Raw genomic sequence first — 17,322 nt, forward strand, 5'->3', positions numbered from 1 at the left:
CTGACTTAAATTTAATGAAATTGGTACTTAATTTTTCTTATATTTTATTTTATTTTATTTTATTTTTAAAATAAATAGTATAATGAATATTTAAGATTGTTCTCCGGAAAAAATTTAAATATCAACTTCACCATTGAAGTTTGCGATTTTTTTGAATATTTAGAATTTAATTTTTATTTTTATTTAAATTACGAGGTTCAATTATTAATGTCTTTAAAATTATTTTATTGAATTTTTATATGATAATTTGAATAAAAAATCACTTAATAGCCATATTACAAAAACAACTTAGTAAAAGACTTGAATTTAATAAAATAATTTTAATAGAGTTAATAATTAAATTTATATTTATAAATATGAAAATACTAGAACTAAATCTAGCATATTTTAACATTTTACTTATAAGCTTAAACTTGAAAAAAAAGTTAAAAGGCTTGTTTAGTTTAACTTTTGTAAATATATTTTAAAATTTTTGTTTAAGATTTAAGTTATATGTTTAGAGTGAAAACAATTGAAAAGATAGAAAGTTAGAATGATTAAAATGTTTTTTTATGTACTTGATAGAAAATAAAAAATAAAAAATTAATTTTTTTATAGTTAATTACTTTGTAGAGTTGAAAATTGTAAAAAGATAGAATTTTTAAAATGTATAATTTTGAATTAACTTACATTTGTCTCTCATTTTCTCTTCTTTTATAATTTTAATTTTTAATTATTTATTTTTATGCATTATGATAAAAATTATCATCGCTCTTATTTTTGTTCTCTCACTTTTAATTTCTATCAATACACTTTTTTCTTTCAACTTTTTCAATCTATTTTCTATCTTTTCACTTTTCACTCAACCAACTACACTCATTTTTGTATCTTAGAAAGTATTATGTTAAGTCATTTATTACATACCTATTAAATGTGTTTTAAATGTTTATTTAACGAGTCATGTGACACTTTTACGGCAACATAGGTTTTAAATTTCACTTATGTGAGGATCAGTTTTAAATGTCATGCTCATTTTATTCTTTTTAATGATATTTTTTGATTTATTTTCATCAATAACTAAAAGTTATAAGTAAATTTAAAGAAAATATAATAATAAAAAACTAGCCTTTAATATAATGGAAAATGATCACTTTATTAGAAATTAAATCATTTGGAGAATGATTTTAACATTTAGTAGGTTAAAATTTATTGAATTTATTTAAAATTAATTTTTCTTAGAAAATTATTTTTCCATAAATATAACAATGTGATTCCAATAATAAAAAGGTAAGAAAGTTACATTACCACTCCAAAAAATTAAAACATTAACCCTTATTGTAAAATAAAAATTTTGGAACAATTTTTCAATTAAAATTATAAGTTGTCAAATAAAATATTATTAAATATTTAATTCAAATATTTTTAGTAATAAAATTTATTGTAAAATATTAAATAAATAAATATTATAATTATGTCATTTATCATTACATTCTTAATGTACCAAACGTGATAACATAATTTTTTAAGATTTATTAACATTAAGTTTCCAAATTTAACAATCATTGGTCTCTAAACTTCTTTTTTTTGGTTCACACTATGATCCCTGAACTTGGATTTTTTTAACATATGATTATATGACATTTATTTAAGGTGATGACGCGACACAATCTTAGAATGTCTATTGGGATCTAGTGTCCTTTGTGTAGTAATTACATAATGTATTTGTATTTTTTTTGAGCAAATTAATTTTATAAAACTTCATCATGATTTTCGACTACACAGATCTCCTTGTTTTGTCATTGTATTTTATTTATTTAATAAAGATTTGGGTTATACAACTGTAACAATATTGTAAATACTTAAAAAAAAGAAAAAAAAAAGAAATAAACTAGAAGAAGAAGAGAAGAATAATCTTATGTCTGTGAAGTAGAATCATAAGCTGAAGAAATGTTATAATAGATGTGATGTCATTGATCCTATTTCACTGAAAGATATTAATGAAAGTTGTACGAACCCATTTTGCCCGGCCCACCAAATCAAACCCAAACACAAAATAAACCAAATCCATTACAAATCCAAAAACAGACCCAATCGTAACACCCAATAGTAAAAACCCTAAGCCCAAATAATTAGCTCAGAACCTAAACTAGCAAGAAACCCTAGCCCACCAAGCCTCTTAGCACCGACGCCCACTGGTCGCCTTTCAGCTACCCGCAGCTCATTTCGCCAATCGTCGGTCTCACCATCTGCAGACGCCACCTCCTCCACGCGTCGACTTTGCTCATCACTTGAAAAGACCACCAAACAAAGCAACAAAGCGTAAAACGACAACAAACACAATCCAAATTGCAAACGACAAGAAAATAGAAGTTTAGGGGTTGTAAAAATCGGCTATATAAGCCGAACATAAACATTGTAGTTTTTTCTGGCCTTTTTACGAACACTAGAAATCAAAAAGCAATATCAAAGTTAACAGGTTGCTTTCTCTTTTTTGATTTATCTATCTTATTTTTCATTTTTTCATTTTTTCATTTTTCTTTTTACAATTCCGTTTTTTTAATCTGTTAATAAAAAGTAAACATACATATAAAAAATGAAAGAAAGAGAAAGGAAATACTTGGAATTGTCGCAAACCCCATCGCCGAAGACCTTGTTTGGTCGTTGAAATCGGACCGGGAAAGGGTGTAGGGGTTCTCTTCTTTCGGCTTTCAAGCCCAGAAGGTTCGGCCTTCAAACGGTCTTTAAATCGGGTAAAAAACCTGATCTTTGCGTCGCTCCGACTATCGCCTACGGCGGAGCCACAGTGGCGCAGACTGTGGCCCTGATGACCGGAGTTATAGGCTGAGAGAGAACCAAACTGTTATTTGTTTTTTTCTGGAAAATTAAAGCTGGAGTGTATTTTTTTCCTTTTTTTTACTATTTATATAGGGTATAAACGACGCCGTTTTGGACCTTAATATCGGTGGCCAAAACAACGTCGTTCAGCATTAAGACCCGAAAACCCGACCCGAGCTGCCAAGGTTCGCGTGTTTTCGCGCCAAAGGGGTTATTTGCAACCCAGATCCCTCCTCTTTTTCTTAGTTTTACAATCAAGGTTTTTTTTCGTTTTTAATTTGACCCCGAGGGTTTTGAGTTTAATTCGTTTCAGTCCAAGTGAAACGTTGCGCTTGGAACTTCAGGAATAATTGCTGGATTAGTCCCCGTTTGTTTCACCCGTATTCATTTCAGTCCAGATTCGTGTTGTATAAAATTTGTTTTGGTGTATTATTAAACTTAAATTCCTTATTTTTGCATTATCTATTTTAAACTCATTACTATCATTTTAAAATTTGTTTCTTACATTTTATTTGATTCTAATTTGCTTTATACCCTCTTTTAAATTATTGTTTAATTCATTGCTCTCTATTATCGATGTTTGTATTTGAATGATGGTTGTTGTGCTATTATTGTCATTATGTATACTATGAATTGTTTATTCGTATTTTAATATATTGTCATTCATCAACGTAGCCATTTATTCATACATCAAATTTAACATTACATCAATTTTTACCCAAATTCGTAAAAAAAGAAAATTTTGGAAATAAAGACAATACCCGATACTTGGGATCTTTGAGAGGATTGAGTTATAACGTGTTGGGTTCCAATTTTCTTCGTTAAATCTAAATAATCGAGAATGCTCTTTAATAATGTAAAAAAAACATAAATAAAAAGCTCATTATCAGGAATTCAATACGTTGTGTCCTAACGCATTGGATATGACACGTTGTTTTCTCGAGATGAGGATTTTTCAAAAAAAATAATAAAGGCAATATTCCGTATTTGGAAATTCGAGAAGTCGTGCCCTAACTTACTGGGTTTCGATTTTTCTCGCGTTGAACCTAAATAACCGAATATCCTTTTAAAATTGAAATAAATGAGGTTTAAATAAAAAATAAAAGGCAAGCTTACTCTCAAAAATACGAGGTGTCGTGTCCTAACTTACTAGATGTGACATCTTGTTACTTCGAGATAAGGAGCCATTTTCCATTTGAATTTATTCGAGTAATTTTAAAATAACACAATATAAAGAGGGATCGTATTTTTAAATTCTTTTCAAGTTTTTAATTTTCGACACCAATACATTAAGTAATCAACTAGGTACCAATTTTGGGCGTATCGAGGGTGCTAATCCTTTCTCGTGCGTAACTGACTCTCAAAATCGTTTTCTGGATTTTTGTAGACCGAAAAATAATGTTTTAATAAATCAAACTATTTATTAAAACGATCAAATTGCGAGGTGATATGATCACACCTCATTAAAAAAGATTGGTGGCGACTCCCGTTTTCATTTTCGTTTTCAAAATCCAAGTCGACCCCGTTTTATCAAAAAATGGTGTCAACAAAACTAATAAATGAGTAAGGGTGAGTTTGGACGGGCGGTGCGTTTACCTGCGATTAGTGTAAAAATAGCGGTGGCGGTGAGATTAGATACTATAGCGATACTGTAGCGTGAGACAAAAAGTAAGCTAAACGCACCGCACCGCACCGCACCCAATCGCCCATCCAAACCCACACTAATTGGAAAGATGGGTGATGTGAAAGATGACATAGTATTTCATGGTGATGAACTAAAATGGGGTTTGGTTGCAAATGCCGGTGGTGTTGGAGAAACAAGACATTCTACTTGAATGCAAATGAGATGCATCATCTACTCAATCTACTTTTATATTGGAGCAGAATGAGATGCAGATGATTATGATATTCAAGTGAAGATGAAGATAAAGAAAAATTAGAACTAGTTTCTTATGATAATATTCAATTTCGTTTTTTATGGTATTTTACTTTACAATACATTAAGCAAATTATTAAACTATTAAACAAATTTTTTTGAATTTATAAATTGAACTATATTAAAATTTGTCTTTTTAATTAATTAATTAATTAATACTTATTAATTATATGTATTACATATGTTTTTATATACATTTTACATCCATATATAGATTTATATTTATATGCTTGTGTCACGGGGCTAGACCTTTCGTCTCGCAAACCGTGCGGCCTTAGGCGATCCGTTTACTCCAAACTCGCCCAAGTCAGCCTTAACTCGATGAGGATTCTTTAAGAACTCCTTCAAGGCACCAATTGAGCAGCGGAAGCGATTTTATGCCAAAAGAAGCTAAGCAAAGAACAATGTAAAGAGCGCCGCAAAGTGTTTGAGTAAATGCTCTCTACTTCTCTTATTCACAAAGAATAATGAAACAATTCAGGAGTGAGTACAAATGAGGGGGAGGCTCTCTATTTATAGTTGAGCTCCCCCAAAACCGACGGTCAAGATACAATTACATTGACGGATGAGATTTAACCATATCCCTTAATTTTAGGGATTTACAAGATAAGCCTTATCAAATCTAATCTAATCTTTACAAGATATGATTCCCTCTATCTTCTAAGATTAGTTACCATATTAGCCTAAGTTGCCATCTCTTCGCTATCGGGCCAACCAGCTTGTCCAATATCTCTTTGAATCGGGCCGTTCTTGTGGGCCAAATGATCCCCATCCGAGCAAGACCTCCATTGGATGCATTTGGTGCGCTGGTCACGGGCTTTGAAGCTGCGACGTGACATTCTCCCCACCCATTCTCGCAACGTCCTCGTTGCGACTTCCGAATGGCACTGACTTGATTCGCCCCAGTCTCGTCTCGACGCCTTAGCCTTTCCCTTCCTTCGGGACTCTTGCCTCGGCTTACGTCGCTTCTTAACTTGAGCCGTCCTACTCGCTGCATTTACTCTGGTCAACTGTCCCACATGCATCGCTTCCTTTTTCTTGAAGTCTGATGAACCACCCACCTCTCCCATAGGTGGAAGCCTTGTCGATGACTCGGCCAACTCTGACGCTTCACTCAGCTTGAGCCTCATTGGTCCCAGCTTCACTGTTTTCATCGCAACTCTTTCCTCTAAGTCCGATGACAAACTCACCTCTTCCTTGGGTGGAAGCCCCTCCGATGACTCACCAAGCTCAGACGTTGCCTTTCTTTTGACTCCGGCTTACTTTGGACAGTTCCGCAACTCATGCGGACCACGGCACAAGAAGCACTTTACTTGCTTCCTTTTGCTCCTCTTTGCCCTCTTGGCTTCGGCTTTTCCCTTGCTCGAACCAAGCTTCTTGGGCTCCTTGTCTGCTCCATCGTTCCCCTTGATGACAGACTTCCTCGGACACTTCCGCAACCTATGCGGACCATGACACAAGAAGCACTCCACTGGCTTCTTCTCGCTTTCGGCCTCCTTGGCTTCGACACCCCTTGCGCTCGAACCAAGTACCAAGGCCTTTACCACCGGCTTCTTCTTAAGCGCGGATTTCCTCGGACATTTCTTTAACATGTGTGGACCGTCGCAAAGAAAGCATTTCAGCTTGTCCCTTTTCCTCTTGGGTTTCTTCTTCCCAACTCGTGGTTTCCCATTACCACCATTGTCGCCGTTGCCATTGCCATCAACTCTATCTTCCTTGTGATCCCTTTCACATACGCCCCTTTCCTCGAACTGGAAGACCCAAGCTTGTCTTTCCCTAGACCAAGCTTGACCACGGCCTCAACTACCGTCATGGCTTCCGACAGCTTTTGGACACCTCTTTGTTCCACCTCCTGTCTGACCCACGGCTTCAATCCCTTTTGAAAAGCAAGCAATGCTTCTTCATCGATCACATCTGAAACTTGGAGCATGAGTTCCTTGAACTCTTGAACATACTCCCCCACTGTGCCTCGTTGCGTTATCCCTTGCAACTTTGCCCAAGCTTCTTCCTCGGCAAACACTGGGTAAAACTGTCCCTTCAATTCGCATTGGAACTCTTGCCACGTCCCAATCTCACCATGCCTTTTATCTGTGGTCCTACCTCGCCACCATAAAAGCGCAATGTCAGTAAGAAACATTGAAGCAGTGTTTACCTTAACCGCATCCTCCACGATGCCTTTGGCACGGAAGTAGTTTTCCATCATCCACAAGAAATTGTCCACATCACATGCAGACCTTGTCCCCACAAACTCTTTCGGCTTTGGGACATCCTCATTACTGAGTGCTGCATTAGCCACTCCTTTCCCCACGGCAGCTTGACACAAGGCCAGCTTTCCCTCGAGCTCCTCTATTCTTGTGCTCAAAGCCCTCGTCGTGGCCACTGTTTCCTCCTTCAAAGCCAACATCATGGCCTCGAGAGCATCATTCCTGTCCGACAGCTTATCCCTGTGTGAATTAAACAACTCGTTTACCTTATCCATGGTGGAACCGAGAGACATCTTTACATAGTCTCTAGATTGCTCCTCCCAGTTTGCTATGCGATCCTCGAGCCCATCGAGTGCCTCCTTTACATCCTCCATGGAACCCTCGAGTTTTTCCACACGTTCCTCTACTGCCGATATTGTCTCCCTCAAAGACTTCCTCACCCACCTTTGTTCGAACTCTTCTCTCGACATCCCAACGGTGCCTTTGAACCAACAACTCAGGTATCACTTGGTTCAAAACTTGGCTCTGATACCACTTGTCACGGGGCTAGACCTTTCGTCTCGCAAACCGTGCGGCCTTAGGCGATCCGTTTGCTCCAAACTCGCCCAAGTCAGCCTTAACTCGATGAGGATTCTTTAAGAACTCCTCCAAGGCACCAATTGAACAGCGGAAGCGATTTTATGCCAAAAGAAGCTAAGCAAAAGAACAACAGAAAGAGCGCTCGCAAAGTGTTTGAGTAAATGCTCTCTACTTCTCTTATTCACAAAGAATAATGAAACAATTCAGGAGTGAGTACAAATGAGGGGGAGGCTCTCTATTTATAGTTGAGCTCCCCCAAAACCGACGGTCAAGATACAATTACATCGACGGATGAGATTTAACCATATCCCTTAATTTTAGGGATTTACAAGATAAGCCTTATCAAATCTAATCTAATCTTTACAAGATATGATTCCCTCTATCTTCTAAGATTAGTTACCATATTAGCCTAAGTTGCCATCTCTTCGCTATCGGGCCAACCAGGCTTGTCCAATATCTCTTTGAATCGGGCCAGTTCTTGTGGGCCAAATGATCCCCATCTGAGCAACAGACCTCCATTGGATGCATTTGGTGCGCTGGTCACGGGCTTTGAACTGCGGCCCGTGACACTTGCACCTTGGTTTACTCATAATGAGTCTTTTTGTGTGTGTGTGTGTGTCTTAGGCTAAACAAGCCTAGCTCCTTTGACAACATTGATCTATGCATCACCTAACTGATTTATATACATGCATGGTTATTTTAATTGTATATTTCTTGTAATATAATATTACATACAAGTTGTAACACTGGATAGCCTTTTAAAATTTTACTGATATTACAAATTTTTATTTATTTTTCCCTTTCATCATCATTGGAATGATTGATGTCATCATTAATCATTCTTATAGTATATGAAAAGATTTCAAAATAATATTTAGATAATATATCAATATATTTCTAAGTAATTATCAAATATAATATATTCACCAATATGCTTCTATCTTTTTCCAAATAATCATGTGTAAGACTCATGTTCGATATATTCTAACAAGAGTATAAGAATATGAATCTACACATATAAAATGATAATAATAATAATAACATGCTTGCATCATATAGATGTATCCTCCACCCAAATCCAAGAAACAAGGGTGTGGACAGTGAATCAAATTACTAGTACTGTTCTTCTAACTACCAATAATCCCCACAAGAACAAAAGCCATCTCTAAAATGATGAAAACGCTTGTTGTCTCGAATAACTATCTCTCTTTCAACTACTTTTGATATCAGCTTAGCAGCATTGTGACAATCCACACAAATACGCAAGTTCTTGTTGATTCGTAGTGTTTCACCTTTACTTGTCCTCAACAATCCAACACAAATTGCTTGTTTCTCACTATGCCCCCTCAATACTTCAATCTTCTCATCTTCAGCCAATTCATGAAGCGCAGAGTTGGTATTCGGTTTATATCCGATTTTACGTATTTTTTCCTCTAATCTTCTCCACATGTTTTGCATTTGTTTAGAGCCTGTAAATGAAGTATTTCCAGCCATAAAGCTATGAACTTTCCCTCCAAGTTCGATCCAACTACGACCGGCATCCTTTTGTAAGCCAATCTCCTTCATCTTTTGGCGCACTCTTCTTACATCGTCCCATTTCCCGGATGCTGCAAATAAATTAGAGAGTAAAACATAGTTCTCGGCTTTGTTAGGCTCCAATTCGAACAACTTTTCAGCAACTTTAGTTCCAATATCCAGTGCATTAAAAGTTTTACAGGAACTGAGTAATGAACTCCAGATTCCAGCATCTGGTTCATCAGGCATTTCATTTACAAGTCTCAAAGATTCATCTAATCGTCCTGCGCGACCCAGCATGTCGACAATACATGCATAATGCTCCAGTTTTGGTGTTATGCCATGGAAATTCTGCATGTCGTTGAAATATTTCAACCCCTCTTCTACCAACCCAGAATGACAGCATGCCATTAATATACCAACAAAAGTGAAACCATCAGGCTTCATACCAAATGCTAGCATCTTTTCAAATAGCCCCAGTGCCTCTTTTCCATATCCATGCAGTCCATATCCTACAATTATAGCATTCCATAATGCCACATCTTTATTCCTCGACTTTTCAAAAACCCTTCGAGCTTGTTCTATACAGCCACTTTTCGCATACATATCTATTATTGAACAACCAACAAAAATGTCTTCAGCTAGGTAGGCTTTCAAAGCATAGCAATGTGCTTCTTTTCCAAGCCGCAAAGCTGATAGCTGTGAACAAGCCCTGAATACGCTATTTATGGAAATTTCATCAGGTTGAATTCCATCCGAAAGCATTTGACGAAAGAGAACTAAAGCTTCATCAGGAAGTCCATTCTGTGAATAGCCAGCAATCAGTGCATTCCATGATACTAAACTTTTGTTTTCCATCTCTTCAAACAACACCCTTGCACTAGCTGATTTGCCACAGCGAATATAAAGTGATAATAATGAGATAACAATAAATGGATCCGTTTCTAATCCAATCCGTATCAAATACCCATGAATCTCTTTACCGAAGCGCGGAGATTTCATATGACTACAAGCCAAAAGTAGGCTTCCTAAGCTGAACCGGTCTGGTTTTATGCCAGAATTTATCATTTGAAGGTAAAACTCTAAAGCTTTCCTAGGAGCACCGTTCTGTGCATAGCCGCCAATCAATGCATTCCAAGAGCTTACAGTCTTCGTCTCCATACCATTAAACATAAGCTGAGAGGAGCACAATGATCCGCATTTTGCATAGGCTGCAATGAAAGCATTAGCTACCAATTGATCATAGTGAAAACCATGTCTAATTGAATAAGCATGAAGTTCTTTCAAGCAGAGCAATTCAGATCTTTCCAAACAAACAGGCAGCACATTCAGTATAGTAACTTCATTAGTCTTCTCCCTCCCTTCCACCTGCATTTTCCGTAGAAGATAGAATGTCCCACGAGCATCACCTTGTGTTGCAAAGCCCCCTATCATTGTATTCCAAGATACTACATTTTTGTTATTATCCTTATCAAACAAGCCTTTGGCATGAGACAAGCACCCACATTTGGAATACATATCAAGCAAGGCATTTTTCACCATCAGTTCTTGGTTCAATCCCAGTTTCACAGCCAAACCATGAAAAACCATCCCCATTTCTAAATTCCCTTCCCCCGCACATACCGGTAGTATAGTCACCAAACTAGCCACATCCGGAACAAAACTTTTTTCACATTTTATCATCTCACTAAACAAACGAAGACCCTCTTGAGCAAAACCATTCTCAGCAAACACACAAATCATGGAATTCCATGAAACCAAGTTCTTTTCAGACATAAAATCAAACACTTTAACTGCTTCATCAACAAGTCCACATTTCCCATAGAAAGCTATCAAAGCATTGCAAACGAAGACATCACCAAGTAAACCCAACTTCGCAGTCATTCCATGAACTCCCTGTCCTAAACGCACATCCAATATCCCTCCACAAGCCTTGATTACGCAAGGGAAAGTGAAATTATCAGGCTTGAAATCGGTTTGCAAAACCAACTCAATAAAAGCTCTCAAAGCCTCTTCATAAAGCTTGTTTCTTGAGTACCCACTAACCATTGCATTCCACTGGAACAAATTTTTCTTTTCCAACCCATCGAAAACTAAACGAGAATCCAAAGGGGAGTCGCACATGGAGTACATTGTGATGAGACGGGTTGTGATAACGACGTCGTTGTGGAACAGGGTCGATGAAGCCACCATCCGGTGAACCTCTCGACCTGTTTCAATGTCTTGGTAACGGCCACAGGCTTGTAATAATAACCCTATGGCTTCTTTTCTTTGTAAAGAATCTAGAGTTTCATGGTGGGGATTTTGTTGTTGTAAAAATGTTAAAGCTTGAGGAAGGCTCTGTTTCGATTGGCAAAGACTGGTTAATTGTTGGAGGAGAGGGAGTTGGTACTTAGTTGAAGTGTTGGTTTGAGGGAGTGAGGTTGTTTGAGAAATGGATGAGTTCAGACGTTGATAGGTTGTTCTTCTAGTGATGAGTGGCGACTGGCGGTGGTGGGAAGGTGATGACGGGTGTGCCACCAGAGCCATGTTCAAGTAGATAACAATTATCTCTTCCGGAAAGATACTTTAAACAACAGAAAGAAAAAGGCGTGGATAAATATTTGGTATAATATACCATTTGGTACTTTATTTGGTTTCAATGCTGACTTTGGCAATTAAGAGTGCGTTTAGTTCGCTGTATTGGATTATTGGATTAGAGGTGTAATAGTAAATCAACTGTTTAGTTGAATGGAACAGAGGTGTAATAGTATAATGGAAAAAATTAAATTGACTAGAATACCCTTAGCATAAATTTGTTTGGGTAAATGATTATTGTTATTGTTATTTAAATTTTAATAAGATTATTATTATCAATAATAAATATTTTAATCATATTTAAACATAATTATTATTAAATATATTTTAATTAAAATATATAATTTAATAAAATTCTTAATAATTAGCAGAAATTTGTTTTGGTAAATTATTAAATATTGTTATTGTTAAATATTGTTATTGTTATTTAATATATAATAAATATTGTTAATAATTAATATATAAGTATTGTTATTAGCAGAAATTTATATTAAATATTGTTATTGTTATTTAAATTTTAATAAGATTATTAATATCAATAATAAATAATTTAATCATATTTAAACATAATTATTATTAAATATATTATAATTAAAATATATAATTTAATAAAATTCTTAATAATTAATATTCTTATATGAATTTACTCAAATCATAATATATGATACTATAAAATATAAATTAACATAATTATTATTAAATATATTATAATTAAAATATATAATTTAATAAAATTCTTAATAATTAATATTCTTATATGAATTTACTCAAATCATAATATATGATACTATAAATGAAAATTTGAAATAATTAATATTAAATATTTTTAATTAAAATATATGATTACATAAAATTTAAAATAATTATAACTAATAAATTATATTTTATGAATTTGTATAATTTAAAATAATAATTATTACATATAATTTAATAATTAATATTAAATTTCATAAAATTCTTGATAATAAATTTTCTTATATGAATTTATACAATTTAAAATAATTAATATTAAATATAATTTCATAAAATTCTTACTAATAAAATGTTCTTATATCAATTTACTAAAATCAATATATAACTTGAGAATTATATTCGCATAAACATAATTAACTTATATTAAGAAAGGGTTGGATGAAAATGAAATTTTACATCATAATCCATATGTTATATAGTTTTACAACATCAAAAGTTTGAACATTGATATTTAATGGTGAGAAAGAAATCTTGACCCATTCCAATCGGGCAAATGAAGGTAAACTAAAGAAAACGATCATTTGAGTTGGATGATCGGGAATTTTACTCAAAGCATCATACCGCTGATCGTCGGTTAAACCTTCAATTGACCATAAGACTGAATATAAATTTGAAGCTTTCTCTTCCATCTTTTGATGTTCTTCTGACCTCTGCTGAACTACCACCTCGGAGGTAATACACCTACTGATTTGATCGCCAACGGCTTGGATTTTTTCCCCCAACAAAGTGGCAGCCTCATCAAATGAAGAATACACATTATCACGAGCATCAGATTTCTTCTTTCTCTTGTTTGAAGATGAGGAACCCCCTTGATCTCTATATCCTCGCGGATCTGTACCAGAAACATCCATGTCGTCTAAAGAGACGTCGGTTTTGCAGTCATAGAATGTGTTTCTCTCTTCATTTATATCTGTAGTACGTTTATCCTCAGCATGTATTTCTTCAAGAACATCAGCAGCTGTTTGAGCGTCTTTCCAGTCGCCCGATCTCTTGCGTATATGGCAATAAGCTGGTTGTAGTAAGGGAAAGAACGATGTCTGAACTGAGAGGCTTCTTTGTGACTCTAAAAAATTGAGGAAATCATATTAGTTATAAGTTTTGTAAAAAAACAAATAAATACTTGAAATACATTTTACCTTTACATAGGATTCCTAAATCGCATCTTCAAACAACAACGAGTGCTTATGCTCGTCCCAACCAAAACCATTGTTGTTTTGGCCATTAAGCATGTCGTAGACGACTGACCATTCCCTTTTTAGGCACCTAATCCGAGATTCAATATTTGGCTTCGCCTTCAACATTGCTCTTGGTAAAGCCTTTTCTAGCATCTTTTCTAACTCGTTCAAATAACCGGCCTTGAACCCGGTATCAGCATTAAATGTTCCTACATTGTGCAAATCCACCATGCAAGAAACCAAGGCTGCATCTTCTTCTAGAATCCATTTTCTTTTGCTTCCTCGAGAAGCTTGAGAAGAAGCATGTGATTGTGGAACACCAGACATAATTATCTTAAGAAAAAGAAAACAAATTAACATTATTTACTGTTTTTAATATCATGAATCAAAAGGTGAACAGTTTATAATATTATATCGTTGGTTCAATATCATGAATCAAAAGCTCAATACTAAATTATTTAAAATAACACATGCTGAATGAAAAGATAATTGAATTATAATTCAACAAAGATAATTGAATTATAATTCAACAAAGTTTTCCAATTTGGTACCTAAGTTTGGTTTTAATGTTCAATTTGGTAGCCATACCAAATGCATCATGTGGCCCAATAAATGTTTGACACGTTTGCTCTAGTAAAAATCATAAGTACTTAATTCGAGAAAAAAGCTTAGATATCAAATTAAACATTAAAGCTAAACTCGAGTACTTAACTAGAGCAAAATAGAACTCATGTATCAAATTGAAGAAATTTAAATACTAAAATAAATATTAAAACCATATTAAGGTTCCAAATCGAAAAAAATTCAAATACCAAATCAAATACTAAAAGTAAATTTACATCCCAAATAATATAGTAACACTAAATATTTTAACTTTTGTTTTTAAATAATATAACTAGAAAAAGAGAGGCTAAGAACACTTTTAAAAATTCTTACCCTTTATCTTTTTTTACATCTAAATAAAATGTTGATTTATGTTAAATATTGATTTATTTAAAATTAAAAGTTAAGAATTTTTTTCATATAAATTAAAAGTCAACAATGTCATTTTCTTTAAATCAATTTTGATAGGTAAATGTTAGGTACACTTTATACATGATAGTTTCATTATTTTTGTTTGGAAAGAAACCAAAATAAATAAAAGTTTATATATTTTTTATTAATTTTATTATAAATTTTGATTATATCTATCTAATAATTCGACTTATGATCATGCCTATTAACAAACAAAACTGGCCTAAACTGAAATACCCCTTACTACTGGATTGAAGTTGTCAAATATTTATTAATCAGACCTTTCAAAGAAGATGAAAGTAATTTAATTTGTTTTGCATGAAAGCAACTTGTATGTATTATTGGAGTGGGCTATTACACATGTAATAACTTGGGAGCAATTTCTTCTCTTCTCAGTATGTGGAAAAAATATGAAGTTGCTCCATGTCCATGCCTTCCCTATTATTTTGTTTTTCTTATTCTTGTTTTGCAGTGCTTGTGGTGAGCTAATAAAAGCTCTCCCAAGTCAACCTGCCAAGCAATACTCTGGTTACATCCTCACTCAACCTCAACATGGCCGAGCTTTATTTTATTACTTTGTGGAGGTTGATTTTGCCAATCCTCTGGCACATCCCTTAACATTGTGGCTCAATGGTGGTAAGCAGGGATTTAAATTGCGGTCGCGGTCGAGTTTTTAGTCGCATTACGTTTATCGCGGTTGCGGACATAACAAATGCTATTGTAATCACTGCGGGTATCGCGATTGTGAATTTTTTAAAATTCGCACAACATATTGTAAACATAATAAAAAGTCACTTAGCCCACATTAAAGAGTAAAGACCTCATGCTTTAGTTTCTATAGTTCAGTAAAACGACTTGGTCTTAGCGAGAAAGAACAAGTCTCTTTGACCATTAAACGACAGCGTTAAGCTAAGCTCTCAGCCAGTCAACCTCTCACTCTTGACTTCCTTCAGAACAGCCATCTCTTTCCACTCTTCACTCCCTCAAACTCCCAATCCCTGACAAACCCTAAAAATTCCACTGTAAATAATAATAATAAAATACCCAAAGAGAGAGCAATAACCATCAAAGATGACGATTAAGCAGCTTCTCTCTCTAGCTCGGCGGTTAAGCCTCTTCTTTCAACATATCCCGATCGTCTTCCTCTGCCGCATCTCATCTCATCGTCGTTGCCACTTCAGATTCTGCTGAAATCAACCTTCCTCTACCACTAACAGCCCTCCTCCGCATCTCGTAACACCCTTTTATTTTATTGTGTTTCTGTTGATTTTTGTATAGAGGAGATAAATTTCTTTTTAATTTACAGTAATGGAAAATAACGGGAATAGCGGCCCGTTACCGCTATTTTTAGCAAAAACGATTTCAGACGGCGCTGCTACCGTTATATAACGGCCGCTATTTCGATATCGGACCGCTATTTAAGTCCCTGGTGGTAAGTAAGGCTAATAATTGTTTCCATAGTGTCTTCAGTTTCTCTCATTGACGGGTTTGTTTCAGTTTAGGACCCAGTTGTTCGTCTCTCGACTTCGGTGCATTCATGGAAGATGGCCCTTTTCAGCTTGGGAAACATGGACACTTGATATTCATGGAATATTGGTAATTTGTTTAGTATTTTATTTCAATGAATAGAGCTGATTTTCTCAATCTACAGAGTCAAACATGTTATATCTTGAGAGTCCAATTAGAGTTGGATTTTCCTACTCAAACACAAGCTCTCATTACCTTATCTGAATGATCTACAACAGGTTGATATTAATATTATTATTTATTTCAAATTGGTAATTTTTGAACTCAGCACTGATAACCAGTACTTTCAGCCAAGGATAATATGGAATTCCTTCTTAACTGGTTCCAAGAATTCTTACTGTATAGAAACTTAGATTTGTATCTTTCTGGGGGAAGCTATGCAGGTCTGGTTTCCATCTGTTATCAATTTCATTTTATGATTTGAATGGAATCACTGGCTTCAAGTTTGATCCTTTTTTTCTGCTCAAAAATAATAAATGTAGTTCACTACATCCCTCAGCTGGTTGACTTAATCCTAAGCTACAATAAACGTTTCAGTGGCAGCCCCATCAAGCTTAAAGCCATTGCAGTTAATATCTCATTACCAAACTATTCTGTTGTTGTGTTTAGCTATATATGGATTTAAGCTTTTTGACCATTCTACAATTGGGAAATCCTCTTTTGGATCCAGATATTAGTGTCATCAACCATGAGTTCTTGTGGCCACATGGAGACATCTCAGATGAATCGCTCATTTTGAGAAAGACTATGTAATGAATCCAGGTACCTTAAAGAATACTTTCACCTGAATCTGTCCAAACAATGCATCCACATGCTTAAAAAACTTGAACTAAGCAGCATACACACGTGTTGCATGTATGCATGAAAGTTGTAACCACTATATGCAAACACCAAAAATGAACCAGCTATATGGATGGTCATCTTCTAGCACTCCTCCTTGCTCCATGTTGCTGACACCAACCATATTCCTTAAATATTAAAACATGACCTTTCCAAGTGGCTTGGTCAGCATATATATAACACCCCGAAAGAGGTCCTAAGAGTTTGAGCCTAGCAAACTAGGATTGCCAATGGCCCTGGCGAGTTACGATCGTAGGTTGGAGTCGAGAGTGAAAGTTAAAACTAGGAGTAGCCGAAGGGCAATTATACCAAAGTTAGGAAGTCAGCTTATTTTCCTCTTCACAACACCACTCATGCACATAACTTTTTCCTATGTCAATTAGGGTAT

General features: G+C 34.9%; 1 protein-coding gene and 1 pseudogene across 1 annotated transcript; one reads left to right on the forward strand and one right to left on the reverse strand.

Moving 5' to 3' along the window:
* Nucleotides 1-8,513: 8,513 nt before the first annotated feature.
* LOC105780806 (pentatricopeptide repeat-containing protein At1g18485) lies at nucleotides 8,514-11,621 on the reverse strand. Its single transcript, XM_012605314.2, has one exon. It carries the CDS (start codon nucleotides 11,575-11,577, stop codon nucleotides 8,665-8,667), a length of 2,913 nt encoding a protein of 970 aa, XP_012460768.1. The 5' UTR covers nucleotides 11,578-11,621; the 3' UTR covers nucleotides 8,514-8,664.
* Nucleotides 11,622-13,174: 1,553 nt separating this feature from the next.
* LOC128040510 (serine carboxypeptidase-like 45) lies at nucleotides 13,175-16,966 on the forward strand (annotated as a pseudogene).
* The last annotated feature ends 356 nt before the right edge of the window (nucleotides 16,967-17,322 follow it).

Source organism: Gossypium raimondii, chromosome 4, assembly GCF_025698545.1.
Source record: "Gossypium raimondii isolate GPD5lz chromosome 4, ASM2569854v1, whole genome shotgun sequence".
Classification (NCBI taxonomy): domain Eukaryota; kingdom Viridiplantae; phylum Streptophyta; class Magnoliopsida; order Malvales; family Malvaceae; genus Gossypium; species Gossypium raimondii.

Coding starts and splice junctions, on each gene's coding strand:
- LOC105780806 (XM_012605314.2), bottom strand. CDS start 11,577: ATGGCTCTGGTGGCACACCCGTCATCACCTTCCCACCACCGCCAGTCG.